The 14,222-nt window shown below is 38.6% G+C and overlaps 1 protein-coding gene across 1 annotated transcript; it reads left to right on the plus strand.

The window, feature by feature from the left end:
* The first annotated feature begins 3,342 nt into the window (after nt 1–3,342).
* On the plus strand, nt 3,343–13,958 carry LOC145771921 (uncharacterized). Its single transcript, XM_082583685.1, has 11 exons — nt 3,343–3,520; nt 3,703–3,807; nt 5,445–5,629; nt 8,240–8,496; nt 8,892–9,069; nt 9,626–9,805; nt 10,163–10,316; nt 10,571–10,676; nt 11,270–11,421; nt 11,816–12,017; nt 12,822–13,958. The coding sequence occupies exons 1-11, from the start codon at nt 3,414–3,416 to the stop codon at nt 13,062–13,064; spliced, it is 1,869 nt and encodes a 622-aa protein (XP_082439811.1). The 5' UTR covers nt 3,343–3,413; the 3' UTR covers nt 13,065–13,958.
* The last annotated feature ends 264 nt before the right edge of the window (nt 13,959–14,222 follow it).

The raw sequence follows: 14,222 nt of genomic DNA on the forward strand, positions 1-14,222 counted from the left end.
CTCTACTTTAGTTGTAGTTTTCGAAGCGTGTTTTAGTTCTACGGAACGTGAAAAATAATTCACTTCCACATTTTGATTTCTTGACGACCTTAAATTTTTCACCAAATTGGAATTTTTTTATCTATCAACGTTGTGGGGCAGCATTGTGGTCTTGCGCACCTCAGCGTTGCCAGTTGCAAGCGGCTGAATTGAGTCTCCTACAAGTCAGCAGTTGTAAACTGAGCAAATGATAACTGAGCTAGCAACATTTGAGGAAGTGGCGGAAGTTGGTAAATGATGAAACTGACCGACTAACATTTGAGTACGCCGAAACTTAAAATTCACAAGTCAGCAAAATGAGTTTGACAAACGATGACCAAGCAAATCTGACGTGAGCACTTAGCCTAAATCTCATTTGCTAACTTGGAAGTAGCTGAAATGTAATAATAATAATAATATATGAGATGTTGTAAAGCAGAATGCTTATTCATCTTTCAATCACGTACAGTAAACAACTAATAAAGATAATAACAATATTAAGATTAACAGAGGTATCAACAGTGATACACACGCAAAAGTAAACAGCTAGGTACCTACCGTATATAATATCAATGTGACTAGGTAAAAAGACACACAAAAACAATACCAAAATTTTTGTTATTGTACTAAAGCAATATTGGTATGCATCAATTAGGCAGTGACTACTGGAATGCCTAATGCTAACAGTGTAATTGAACACTAGTGTTGGTACAGTAATAACAGTAGGCTACACAATCACAACAATAAATAGTAGGCTACACCACAGTATTAGATATTGGCAACAACAGTATAAATAGAAAGTAACGTTAAAAATTTTGGAAACGAAACTTACTGTGGTAAGCTTACACAAAATGAGTTGAAGCACTTATACTGAGTCGTCGCATGCCGGGTGGCCCGACGACCGGATGAATTACCCCCCACCGCAGTCACGCAATTTCTCCAAACACAGCATGCTTTAACCTTTTCCTCCAACTCCTCAGCAGTCAGCACTGCCCATCTGAGCGATCTCTGAAAAAAAGACTTTACGTCTAGTTTTCTTTTATTAATTTTAGCGTGATCACACAAGGCAGAAATTGTTTTCTACTCACGTTTTACTATTTCAGTTTTTTGCCAGCAACAATCATGAAATTTCACCAAAATGTGTGCAAATATTTTTATTTGGCATTTCTATCAGTGCTTCCACTTTTACAAAGCTAGATTACCATTTGTATTATATACCACATTTGTCCTCAGATTACCACATTTTTTGCTGTGATTTTCTTCCCGAGTTTAACTGTATTTCGACTTACTTTTACATTAACAAAGTGGCTATTTTTACCCACTTGTTGCCATGGTCACAATCAGGTATTGCCAGAGTTAGGATTAAAGTTAGGAAGGGTTAAGGTAATGATTAGACTTAGGAATAAGGTTAGGGTTTTGATCTTTACTCAGAACTAAAAAAAAATTCAAAAATGCAAGTTTTTGTTTTCAACAGCTTTAAACTTTTCTCAAATTATGACAGAATTCCTTATCTGGCAACGCTATTATTTGGCTATATTTACACTATATAGTGTAAAATAAGGTCTAAAACAACTACTCAGTTTATTAACAGTAGCCTACCGGTTATTAACAGCTATTAAAACATCCGAAATAAGTAAGCAAAGTACTGTACCGGTACTTGACACCGCAGCTAGAATCTGAAAGACATCTTGACTATGAATATGGTCACCCTACGTTCAAAGTCAAAATTCAGGATGCATTCCAAAATCAAACCGAAAACAGCGGAACATGCTAGTCGCATGTTATTATAAGTAGTTTTTTGCATATCTGTTCGATTTCGGAAGACAACAGTTTAAATGCTCTTATTTATTGATAGTATTTTATGTCAAATTTTCAAAATTTACAATTTCCACATTTTGGCAACATTTCCACACAAAATTTCCATAATACCACAAAATTACCACAAATTTTTCATTACCACAAGCATGATGAAAATTCCACAATTGTGGTAATTACCACAAAAGTGGAAGCGCTGATTTCTATTTTGTTGTGATGACGTTAAGTCAGAGTTGTCGGATTGAAATTGAATATGTCGAATGTCGATAGATTGGGGTTCAAGATCAAAAGTGAGCCTTCGATCAGATTAACCCTCATTCAGATCGGCGTTTGTGCAATGTGCAAGACGTGGTAGGCCAAGGAACAGTATTGTCACCTTTAATATTTGCTATTGTTTTGATCTTGTGATTGAAGGATTAAGAAATGGCCAATTGAGGAAAATTTTGTATGCAGATGATTTGGCTTGACCAGTGATAGTAAGAAGAGATTTAAAATAAAGTTTGAGAAACGGAACATTGAATGGAAGCATTCGATATCAAGGGTAAGAAGTTAAACCTTGAAAAACCACTCACAAAAGTCATGGTGAATGGACTTTTGTAACTTTTGTAAAGAGCAAAGTGGATCCATGTGCAACATGTGGTAAGAGAGTGATGAGGATTGAGGAATTCAATGTACCGTACATAAATATGCAAGACTGCAGACAGAACGTCACTGTTTCGACCTTAAGGTCTCCTCAGTGCAGTAAATCGTACACTAGACAGGAGCGCCTTATTATTATATAAGTAATGCATCGTGGGATTTTTCCATTTGTGGTACGCAAGGAACCACATTTAGATACGTTCACCCATCTTGCCAAAGTGCTCAAACTGCTATGTGCCAATACCAAAAGAGCAAGAACAGGATTAACTAAGTAGTTTATTTTTGGGGAATGTCATAAATAAAAGAGATTCAGTGGAGGGTCATGATGATTTTTCCCCCATGACCTGATACTTTTCATAGCATTTAATTTTTTTTTTTTTATTTGCATCAGACTCAAGATGGTCCATATTACAATCACACATAAAAAGAAGAATAGTGACAAACTTCTGTTAATTAGGTAGGTCAGGGGTCACCAAAATTTAGCAATCATGAATATGGTTGATCCTTTTTGGCTGTGTTTCCCCCTTGCTATTGTTTAGTTAATGATCACCACTTTTGAGTACAATTTTCAAAGTAAGGAGATAATACAGTAATGCACCCTAATGACTATGAGTGAAAATTGCAAAGTCAAGAAATTTTTTTAACTTGAATAGGCTACGGTATATTGGTGTGTTTGTTTTTTTGCCTCATAGTGGTGTTTATATTGGTAAGGACTCTTTTTCGTGTCACACAAAATGCTAATGACCAGTATGTGATGGATAGAAATGGTTTTTTTCCACAACTAAAACTAAATTGCGTTTAAAGCACCTTGGCTATGTGATAGTGATGCAGCTGGTACACATGTAACAATATTTCTGTCATTCAGGAAGATGTGTTTTTAAAGCAATCCTGTCTAATTAGTTTTGAGATCACTTTTGAATATATATTTGAACTACTACGACATGGCCAAGGTTATATCAAATCAACTCATCAAGAAGGTTATGAAATATGAGACAATATCTGCTCTCGAAAGATGTTCTGCTCGTGGTTTAAAGGAAAACACAAAATGGTAAGTTTGTGTAAAAAACTGATGATGTGCAATTGCACTTGCACACCCAGCACAGTATCTACAGCAAAAATACCGCACCGCAGTCATCAAATCAGCTATTTCTATTTACTTTATGTCTGTTTTGTTGACGTTTTGTAGCATTTTATATTCATACATTGTACAATTAATGTCTCTTATACTAGGCTTGCTGAGTTGTCATTTTCTCTTGATACTGAAGCTGTACAACCTTCAACGGAATATGCAAATACGAATTATGGAAATGATCTTTATTTTGAAAAACCAGAAAAGTATGTTATTTTCTGATAATTTTTTTTTTTTACAAAATTTCAATTTATTTTTTATATTTTGGAAAGCAACAGCAATGATGAAGTTACGAATAGTGTTTGGGAACAAAGCCCAAAACTATATTCAAAAGTTGACTGACAATACATGGTTTAACATTATTTCTATCTAAACACAAAAATAATCGTTGCAAAAATTTATATCTTAAGAATGTCGTTCTGCACATTTATATAAACAGAAAGTGGCCATTGCAAAACCAAAAGGTTGCTTCTAAATCTGAACAGCAAAGCAGAAACTAAAGATGTGTTACGTTTATTTGTTTGTGGTCTTGGTATGAGAAACTTTCTGCCAAAACTTTTTCAATCTTCTATGCAAATTGTTGTTTGGATGCACTGCTATTCATAGAAATATTTTTACAAAAGTTCTGATTAACAGAACAGAGATACGGTAAACTTTTAAAGGCTCCTACATTGCTGGTTATGATTCTTCTCAAAGCATGTGTGGCAGTCCTGAACAATTTCAATTGTAAAAAGCTTTGAATTTATGTTTTCTGAAGACCTGTAAAATCCTTTCGAAGTCGATTGTTTTTCACTACATAGTTATAAACAAGCCAATTTAGGACAAAACTGAATCATTACAATTTTTGAAGTAGAAAAAAAGTATCTTTGATCACTTTTTTAATGTACATTAAAGTAAGAAACCTCAGTTTATTATTAACTATGATTTGCATTCTAGTAGTAGTAGTAGTCCAGTTTTAATCCGGTGATGTCCCCGTTACCGAGGGTGGCCGGATTCACCTCCAAGTGCCGCAATCGTCTTCACAGTTCACACCCTGCCTCCACATCGATCTGTCTAGCGCGTCCTCTCTTGTCAAGCCCACCTTGCTGCTTTCTTCCTCAACTTGCTTTTTCCATGTTTTCTTTGGTCTTACTTGTTTTCTACGACCCTCCACTTGCAACTCCAGCGCTCTTCTCAAAACATCATCTTCATCCCTTCTCAAAACATGCCCATACCACCTCACTCCATTCGCTTTTGCCAACTTATCAACACTCTCATTCAACCCAAGCAAGCTCATAAGTTCTTCGGTATTCCTTTTAATGTATTCCTTTTAATTTTTTATTCCTTTTTTTATTCCTTATTCCTTCTAATGCAATATATATTTCAAATATGTTTATTGTCTAATTTTTATCACGGTAGGCTACTTGTACCTAACATGGACATTTTGAAGAACCCTTGTACTGCTTTGCATGAGGTTTGAAGTTACGATATTAGCAAGAAATCCCGCAAACTCATAACAGAACACTCAAATCCAGTTTTATTGCATCCTTGTCTCGATGATGATTTATGTTTGCTTGATTATGCAGACTTGGGCAACGAGCCTATTCAGCTTTTCTAAATTAGGTTTGATTTAATTTTAGGGCTACTCTGTTCAGTTATCCAGAAATTATAATTACCGAATTTTGTGGGAAAGATAATGCGAGCTAGAATATATCGTAAATTTTATCACATTAAAATGATTAAATAAATCTTTTCGAAAACGAAACTGCTTTATAACAACGGTTTCGCATCAGGCATTTTCTCTCTTGCCACTTGCTGTTTGTAACCTCTCATGACAAACGTTAAATTTATTGCCGCATTTCAGAATAGGTGAGGGCACAGAAGCGGACTTGTACAGATTGGCAAAGTCATATTTCGACCTTGGAGAGTACGATCGTGCTGCGTATGTCGTTCGTGATTCCAAATCTGATCTATGTTATTTCCTTCACGTCTACTCCCGCTATTTATCTGCTCTTCGAAAGCAGCAAATTGAAAATGTCAACAATCATAGTACGTGTTTTTCTTTATCAGCATTGTCCAAATGTCCATTATGAAGGAAAATGTTACATGACTATAGAGTGGCTATGAATAGGGTACTTTTTGTCGTATGCAGACCTGCGTCCGGTGGTCGAAGATTTAGATTGAGCGATTGGGAAAGCAAGGAAGCCAATCAATCTCAGTATCCATCTTCAAGCAAGTCTTTGCGTGTCTTGCCAAAACATAGCCGTATACTCATGAGCGGTATCGAACGTCAAACCAAGGCTCTCACCACTCGGCTATGCGAGTCTGCTACTATTGGGCTAGTCCGATTCGGCTGGTCCGATTCGGCTGCAGTCTTTTTCAGCTGTTTTGTTGGGTTTACTTAAGGATTATGGTTGGATTTTCAAAAATTTGCCGAATAGGGAACTAGCCGAGAAAGACTGTACCCGAATAGGGAACTAGCCGAATCGGACCAGCCGAATCGGACTAGCCAAAACGGGCCATTTTCCGGATATACAGCCAACAATACGGCACTGGCGCACCGTGACTATGCTGTGCAGTCAAAATGGCTATTGAGTCAAAGACAACCATTAAACGAAAACAACAGTTCTCTAGAGTAGGAGTCCGCAAATAGTGGGTCGCGACCCAAATTTGGGTCGCAAGACCATCCACAGTGGGTCGCAAAACGGTTTAAACTTACCATAAATATAACTTGTATGGCAAAAATAAATACAATCATATAGTCTTTGATGTGCTGAGTTTCGTACGATTTGGTAGGCTACAAGAAAATTTATACTTTCGATTGCAGTACAGTAGTTAAGCCCACGGTTATATAGCCACCTTGGGGCAGGGCATGAAAACTCTCTCAGCTTATCTCCAGAACTGGCGACTGAAACTCAGCGAAACCAAAACATTGGCGACAGCTTTCCACCTACACAATCGGGAAGCTGATCGTGAGCTACAATGGAAAACTTCTGTCCTTCTGCCCCGAACCAAAATATCTTGGGGTGGCAGTTGGCACTATGACAGATCGTACACATACTGCCACCATTTGGTGTCACTGCGCAAGAAAATAACATCCCGTGCTGCACTACTCAAACGCCTGGCAGGCTCCAGCTGGGGGGCGAGTGCTGACACTTTGCGTAAAGCAGCCTTAGCTCTTGTCTACTCTTCAGCAGAGTGCTGTGCACCTGTTTGGTGTCGCAGTGCTCACTGCCATAACATCGACACTGCCATAAACAGCGCCCTGCGCACAGTTACCGGATGCCTGCGTCCCACACCATTGGACAATTTTGCCATTCTCGCTGGCATCCAACCTGCTGAAGTGCTGAGCTTCGTCGCAAAGAAGCCACTCTGTTTCTTGACCGACGGGCACTAGAGCCTAACCATCTTCTCCATCACAAGATCTCTGCTCCCCCAAACCAGCACCCCGTCGACTGAAATCAAGACACCCATTCGTGCCAGTGGCTCAACTTCTGATCAACGAAACAGATGAACTTCATCTCTGCGGCTACTTGGGCGGACTATAAATGGAATTCTGAAGGGAAGTCAAGTACCACCAGACTTTATTCGTTCATCCCCGACGCCGACACATGCCCCATCGGCCTGACACTACAAAGACAAGCATGAGTGCGCCTCAACTGTCTTCGTACGGGCGTTGGGCTTTTCCGCTCAACCATATGCACCAATGGGGAATGGCCTCTTCCTCCTCCTGTGATTGTGGTGCCGATGAGGAACAGACCGCAGACCACATCATCAATGATTGTACCATCTTCAAACCACCTAACGGAGTGGAAGGTCTGCGTGTCATGGATGATGAAACTAAAGACTGGCTGCTCTCTAGTAGCCTTCCAGTGTAGTCCGGGAACATCTTGAATCTGGGGCGGTAAAAGAATAGACCCTCGGCCCAAGAGGCTTGCACGACGACGAAGCACACGGTTAATAGGTCCACCCGCTTATTAAGCCCAATTTGGTCCATTCCGGAATTACTGAAGGTATAGGAGTGGTAGAAAACTATCCCTTGCTTAATAAGCCAAAATCGTCCGGTCCCGATGTGGCCTTAATAAGCGGGGACGAGCGTATTGGAAGTGATATTAATTTGCAAAGTGTTTTGCGCATTCCGAAACGTTTGGGTCGCGAAGATTTCGAACGATTGCTTTTTGGGTCGCACCAAAAAGTATTTGCGGACCCCTGCTCTAGAGCTTGCAATAGATTCTCAAACCAAGCAGTTGTTACTTAAACGGAGAAAGTAGAAAATGCATTTCAAAAACTTGGAAAGTTGCATTTTTGTTGACAGTATTTCCCATATAACCCCAATGCTATCATTCTAATTAATGACTTTTTGCCACATGATTGATGAACGGAGAGAGGATCGCAATTCGATACGGATATCTGTGTTTACCCTTCAAGTTTGGGATTATGGTTTACTAGTACCGTACTCGAGTAGCCTAAAATGTTTTGTAGTAGCCCTCAAATGAGTCATTTAATTTTATGCGCCACATTTCTGTTTAAACAATAATAAATCAAGGTGGGCTTGAGATTAAACCACAGTTAAGTCCGATGTTGTAGAACAACCGAGTCCGCCAATCCCCCTGTCTGTTATAATGGTACATTGAATTGAACTATTGCTGTACTGCGCAGGTGTTGCTGACAGAGCCTTGGGAAAAAACGAGGAATTAAAATTGCTTTGCGCCGAACTTTCCCAAGCAACGAAAAAAGGAAATAACGATTCGTTTGTGCTTTACTTGTACGGAATATTGCTCAAAAAAACGTCAGAAATGTCAACCGCGACACACCGAGCTGAAGCTATACGAATTTTATCAAAGTCTGTTCAAAGTTTCCCCATGAACTGGGGGTCCTGGAGAGAACTGTCTTCTCTCGTTACAGACCAGCAATCGGTGAGCTGCGATTTGGAAGATTTTTTTTCGTCAACCTGATGGGTTTTGACCTCGGTGGCTTAGTGATTCATATTATTCTCTGTGCTGGAAGAAATGACAATATCAAATAACAGTGGGTTTATCTCTTGGTGTGTATTGTCTGTGATTATGGACAGTAAAATTTCGCTTGTAATTTTAGTGTAAGCGAAAATTCTCACCTCGCTCTCGGCGTTGGTATTTTGCGTGAATGGCTGAATTTTACCACTATCCTCTTTTCATGTGGATATGGAAAGATCTTAACATGTCTCAGTTGCTCACAGCTATGCGTTGTTTCTGCTTTCTTCTTTCAACCACGTTGTGTCATTCCTCACTCAAGTGTTCTTCTGACTCAGACTTGCCGCATTTCTGTTCACTAGATGTACGAGATGGACTTGCCAAAGCATTGGATGAGAGATTTCTTTCACGCCCAAACTCAGTGCGATTTGATCAACGCCATCGAAGCGCTATCTATTTACGACTCGTTGAAGAAAGCCGGTTTTGAAAAAAGTTTGTACATAAAGACGCAGGAAGCTATAGCCCAACATAACAGACGAGGTAACTAAAAGTCGTGAATAATGTAGAAAATCCCCATCAACGACAGCTTGTTACAAATGTCTTTTGATCCTTTGGTAGTTTTTGAATGAATTTTAAAACAAAATAGCGGTATAATAACTCAGTTTGTAATGAATTCTTTTATTTGCTGATATTTCTTGTGCTTACTACATCCCTTTGCTGTGGTATGTCAGTGGTATAGGAAAGTTGTTTCAATTATTATTTTCAAAATTGTGCTTGTTTCAATGATATTGAATATTCTTCATAGTTTAAGTGCAGTAGTAGTCTCTTTACAAGCTATTAATTTATAGAGTTTGCCCAATGCCCAGCTAAAAATATCTCATCTCGTAGAAGTAGCAAACCACAGAAATAAGAACTGCAACAGTTCAGAAAAATCCGATATTTTTCTTTATTTCGTTTTTGTCAATTTATCGATGTAGACCAACTTTATGTCTTCCATCCTTTGTGTTTAAATTTTTATTGATTTAAACTTTTTATGAACTTAACACACTGCAAACACCACGTTTAGTCTCTGATGCAGACAAACAAAATGTTTTAGTGTTTGATGAAGCAATTACTCTTCTGGAAGAAGTTCGCTCCCAGGATCCATATCGTCTAGATGACATGGACATCCTTTCAAATATGTATTATGTCAAAGGACGGCGTAGTGATCTTGCAAATCTTGCTCATCACTGCACCCAAGTGGACAAATATCGAGTTGAAACGTGTTGCATTGTGGGTAAGAAATCTCTTACGTAAATATATTGAAACAACAAGGTCCTAGGACATTCAGTTCATTTTTTCCGTTTTTGGTTTTCCTATGCATATTGGATTTTAAAGAAGCAAATATCCCATTGGCTTGAAAATTGTTTGTTTTTATTTGGAAACTTAAACTTCCTGGACAGGAATCCAGTCTCTGAAACTCTGAATTCTCTCGTGCTTTGTGCGATGATAATTTATTTTGACAACGAAACGTAAGCGGCAGCAGCACGGTTAACCTCTCGTGAAAATATTCTCTCGCATTTTCCTTTAGCTTTACTGGATTTATGAATACACTATACACAATTTCTTTTTTCACCATAATCATTCCTTGCAGGGAACTACTACAGCATACGAACTAACCATGAAAAAGCAGTTCTGTATTTCCAACGGGCGCTGAAATTAAATCCAAGCTACCTGAGTGCCTGGACTTTAATGGGTCATGAATACACTGAAGTCAAAAACTCATCAGCTGCCATACAAGCATACAGGTAAAATAATGCTGCAACAAATGTCATTGTTTATTACGGCCGTTCGAAACAATTGTTTTTTCGTGAAAACAAAATGTTTACTTCATGAAAGTAGAATTCTTCAAGAAAAATGGTGCAAAACGAATGTTGTTCTATATAGTTCAACTTTTCTGCTATATGAAAAACGATTCGAAACGAAATTCTTTACGAGCATAAGTATCCAAAGCGATTTTTTTCTCAGCGTTTTCTAATCTTTTACAACAAATGCTTTCTAGAAATGCCGTGGATTTGAACAGGCGTGACTACCGTGCTTGGTACGGGTTAGGTCAAACCTATGAATTGTTAAAAATGCATTCGTACGCGCTCTATTACTACAGACAGGTAATTGCTTTCTAAGATTTTTTTTTTATGCAAGTCCTGTTAGGGTAACCATTTGTTGAAATTTTATAAACATCGATCGCCAGTATCGTTAATATATTATTATGTTTCTTTTTATAAAAATGGTCTGTTTCACGCGCTTTAACGTGGTTCGATAAGAAAAAGAAATGTTTGAAAATCTTTTCACAGCACACACCGTATTGCTCACCAGGAAGTGACCACTGACCAGCCTCTTGGAACCTAAATGCTTGTAATCAAAGACAACGCTTTTATTTAATGGATAGCAAAAATTCTCCCAGTTGTTCCAGCCGTGTAAAAATGTAATACAGAAACAAGTATCATGGCAAGATTTGACATTCTCTTATAATGAGCAACGTATAGGACTTGTTTGGCTTTCATGGCTCCACTATCGGACATGTATAATATATCTCGTACTTGATTTTATCTTCCGTTTCCACATTGCTTATAATTGTCATCAACGATCGATTTATTTCAACGTCGCTGCAATAGTTTGGCGGTTCCTACAACTACTACCGATTCCACAAGGGTACGTTCTAACAACGTCAAATGACATTATAAAAGCTGTTTTTGGACAGTCTCATCGGCTGAGGCCTTTTGACTCCCGGATGCTGATGGCTGTTGGGGAGACGTACGAGGTCCTCAAGCGTCAGGAAGAGGCGAAAATGTGCTACAGGAAGGCCATCGCTGTTGGAGATATAGAGGGAATGGCCAATATAAAACTAGCAAAGTAAGCTTTGTTACTTTTTCATTGCAGTGATATCTTTTGAAAAGTTGCGATGTTAAAGCAGGTTGTTTGTCAACCTACTTGCACAAACTCGATTGGAAACATATTCATCAACAGAGCTGATAAAAACGTAATGCAGTTCGTTTTAATTTTTCGGCACACACGCTTTTTATTCTAAATTGTGTTTGTTTGATAAGATTTTGTTTCAAAAAACTACCATGCTTTTGATAAGCTCATGGTACACATGAAGGTAGTCAGTTCTTATTCTGTAAAAGTGCTCTGTTCCACTGCAACTTTACGTAAAATGGCTACTAGTCTAAAATTCATGATTTTAAAACAAGATTTAATTTATAAAAAACACAGAAATTCATCGCAAAATGCGCTTTTTTTGGTACAGATTATACCATCAGGAGAAAGCAGACGATTGGGCTGCTTATTACTATGAGAGGTTCGCCCAGCAGGCTGAGGAGAGTGGTGTGGTGGAGGGCACCAAGGCCCACATGGACGCCTACCAATATTTGTCACGTTACCATCTGGAACACACCAACAACTTGGACACTGCAACATACTACGCTCACAAGTGCTGCGAGTATCCAGAGGTAACGATTGAGAGTAGGCTACAAGTGTTCGGTCTGCTACTATTCGGAGAATCCGATTCGAAGAAATCCCAATTCGGAGACAGCCTTTTTCGGAGATTTCTCAAGTCTTACAACGGCATCTGTTTATTCAAAGGAATTAGCTTATAATAGAGGTTAATCAAATAAAGTCTCAGCGAAAAAAATAAGAACAGTTGTCAAACTGCGTTTCGTGATTAACAATAGTGGTTGATCAAAGTCCCAGCGAAAGAGTCTCAATTAAAGTTGCTAGACACCGCTAAAGCCTATACCCGCTACATATCAGCTAATTTACATCTATCGTATCTCACTGAAACAATAACTTTCTCGTTTGCATGAGTATGGGAAGGTAAACACAAAAACCGCTTACCCAAATGATCCCTACAAATTCTCAAATATACAGAAGCCGTCGCTGGATTTAAGAAATCATCTAATCGGTTTTCTCCGAATAAGGGCTGTCTCCGAATTGGGATTTCTCCGATAAGGGCCATTCCGCCAAATGTTCGCTGTGTTCGGAAACAAAGAAAAATACCATAAGATACACACAAAAAAAGATTGTTTAATATAGTTTTATTTACTCCAATAAATTTAGAAAGAAAATGCTCAAGTTGAGAAATGGTTCACTGCAGTTTCCATTTTGAATAAAAAACGATAGTGTCCGTTAAAAGTGTTACGGTGGGCACACTACGCTACTACACTGGTCCTTTATTTAAATGTGATTTAATTGTTGCTAACAGAGAAAGATGTGGCTTCGTTTTAAAACTAAACATTTGTGTTATTAATTAACAGGTTAGAGAAGGCGGCAATGCATTGCTCCGTGAGATTTCACAACTTCGAGCAAAAAGTGGATTGATGAACGATTCGGTTGTTAGTGCCGCCATGCGACCAACTCCAAGCCACCTTCCTCAACACCTGAGGGCAGATGATAGCGTGACTGGCATGGATACAAATTCCCCTAGCAACAACGTGGGGCCTATAAAGTTGAGTTTTTCTCCCGGACAGACTGAGTCGGACACTAGTAATATCATGTGACATATAAGTCCACAGGTTTTTTTTTTGATTTAACGTCGTTGGACGTTATTTTTGATGAAACCAATGACTTCTAACATTCGACTCTTACCACACCAAGGCTTGTTGGTCCAAGAGTCTAGGCGAACTTGCAGTGGAGATATCCTAAACTGTGAATTATGCGCACATCTTTGCCAGTGTAATTGAGTTTGATAAAGGCGACAGTCATAAGTGCACGAATGTGTCTACTAGTCGCGAGAGTCATAACTCTTCAGTTTGTCAATTCTATTCTTTATCCCTGTATTGCATTGTTTAAAAAGTTGCACTGATAAAGTACACAAAAATTATGTTCTTTTATGCTTTGGTCGACAAATGTCACAACAAACATTCATGCTATTGTTTAACTTCAATTTTGGTTTTGTTTCGCTAACTTAAAGATTGATCGACCTCAAAATGGTGGTGCAGAACATGAAGCAGTTTGTTCGGATTAAACAGCTTGATCGATGTCATCTATCGACATCGCTGTTGTGCCAACACTTATGTTGAAGGTTGCCACACTCTTCAACATCTAACTTTAACCGAATAAAGAAAACGTTTCGTTTTATTGAGCGCTGTGTTCCTGTGTGTTTTTTCAGGATGTCGTTCTATCGTTGATGCTGTTTTCGATTTCGCAATCCAACGAGCAAAATTACTCCTTTTGTATTTATTCATCGTCTGCTGATTGGGTCCAACGTTGATCAGTAGATTCTGTGAGAATATGTCATCTCTAATCTCGCATAATCTTTGCTCATACGTTTTGAACTCATGAAAAAGTGGTAATGTACGTAAATTATTATAGGGGAGTCTTGCGTTTAAGACTGCGATCTTCAAACATCATGCCACACAAATCTTTGGTATCCAAGTTCAATTCTTACTCTCTTTGACACAAAGGCATCGACCAATTCGAAATTAACAGCATAATATACTGAAAGCCTGTACCACTCCTGAACTGAATTTAAAAGTTCGAGTACCGGTATGCAACACGGTCGTTGACAAGTCGCGTCGGTAGCCTACTAGTACTAAGCGAACATCCTAGGCCTTCTTTGAAAATAAACAAAAGGGTTTTTCAGAGCACAGCCAGTGGGAGAAAATAAAAATATTTCGAAAATGGCCTGGACCCCTGTCCACGCTATAGCGATGGGC

This window comes from Aplidium turbinatum, chromosome 6, assembly GCF_918807975.1.
Source record: "Aplidium turbinatum chromosome 6, kaAplTurb1.1, whole genome shotgun sequence".
Lineage (NCBI taxonomy): Eukaryota > Metazoa > Chordata > Ascidiacea > Aplousobranchia > Polyclinidae > Aplidium > Aplidium turbinatum.

Bases quoted from the DNA above. Each gene is read 5' to 3' on its own strand.
- LOC145771921 (XM_082583685.1), top strand. From the start codon at position 3,414: ATGGCCAAGGTTATATCAAATCAACTCATCAAGAAGGTTATGAAATAT. The intron at 3,808-5,444 runs GTATGTTATTTT...GCCGCATTTCAG, and splicing joins TATTTTGAAAAACCAGAAAA to AATAGGTGAGGGCACAGAAG. The intron at 5,630-8,239 runs GTACGTGTTTTT...TGTACTGCGCAG, and splicing joins TGAAAATGTCAACAATCATA to GTGTTGCTGACAGAGCCTTG.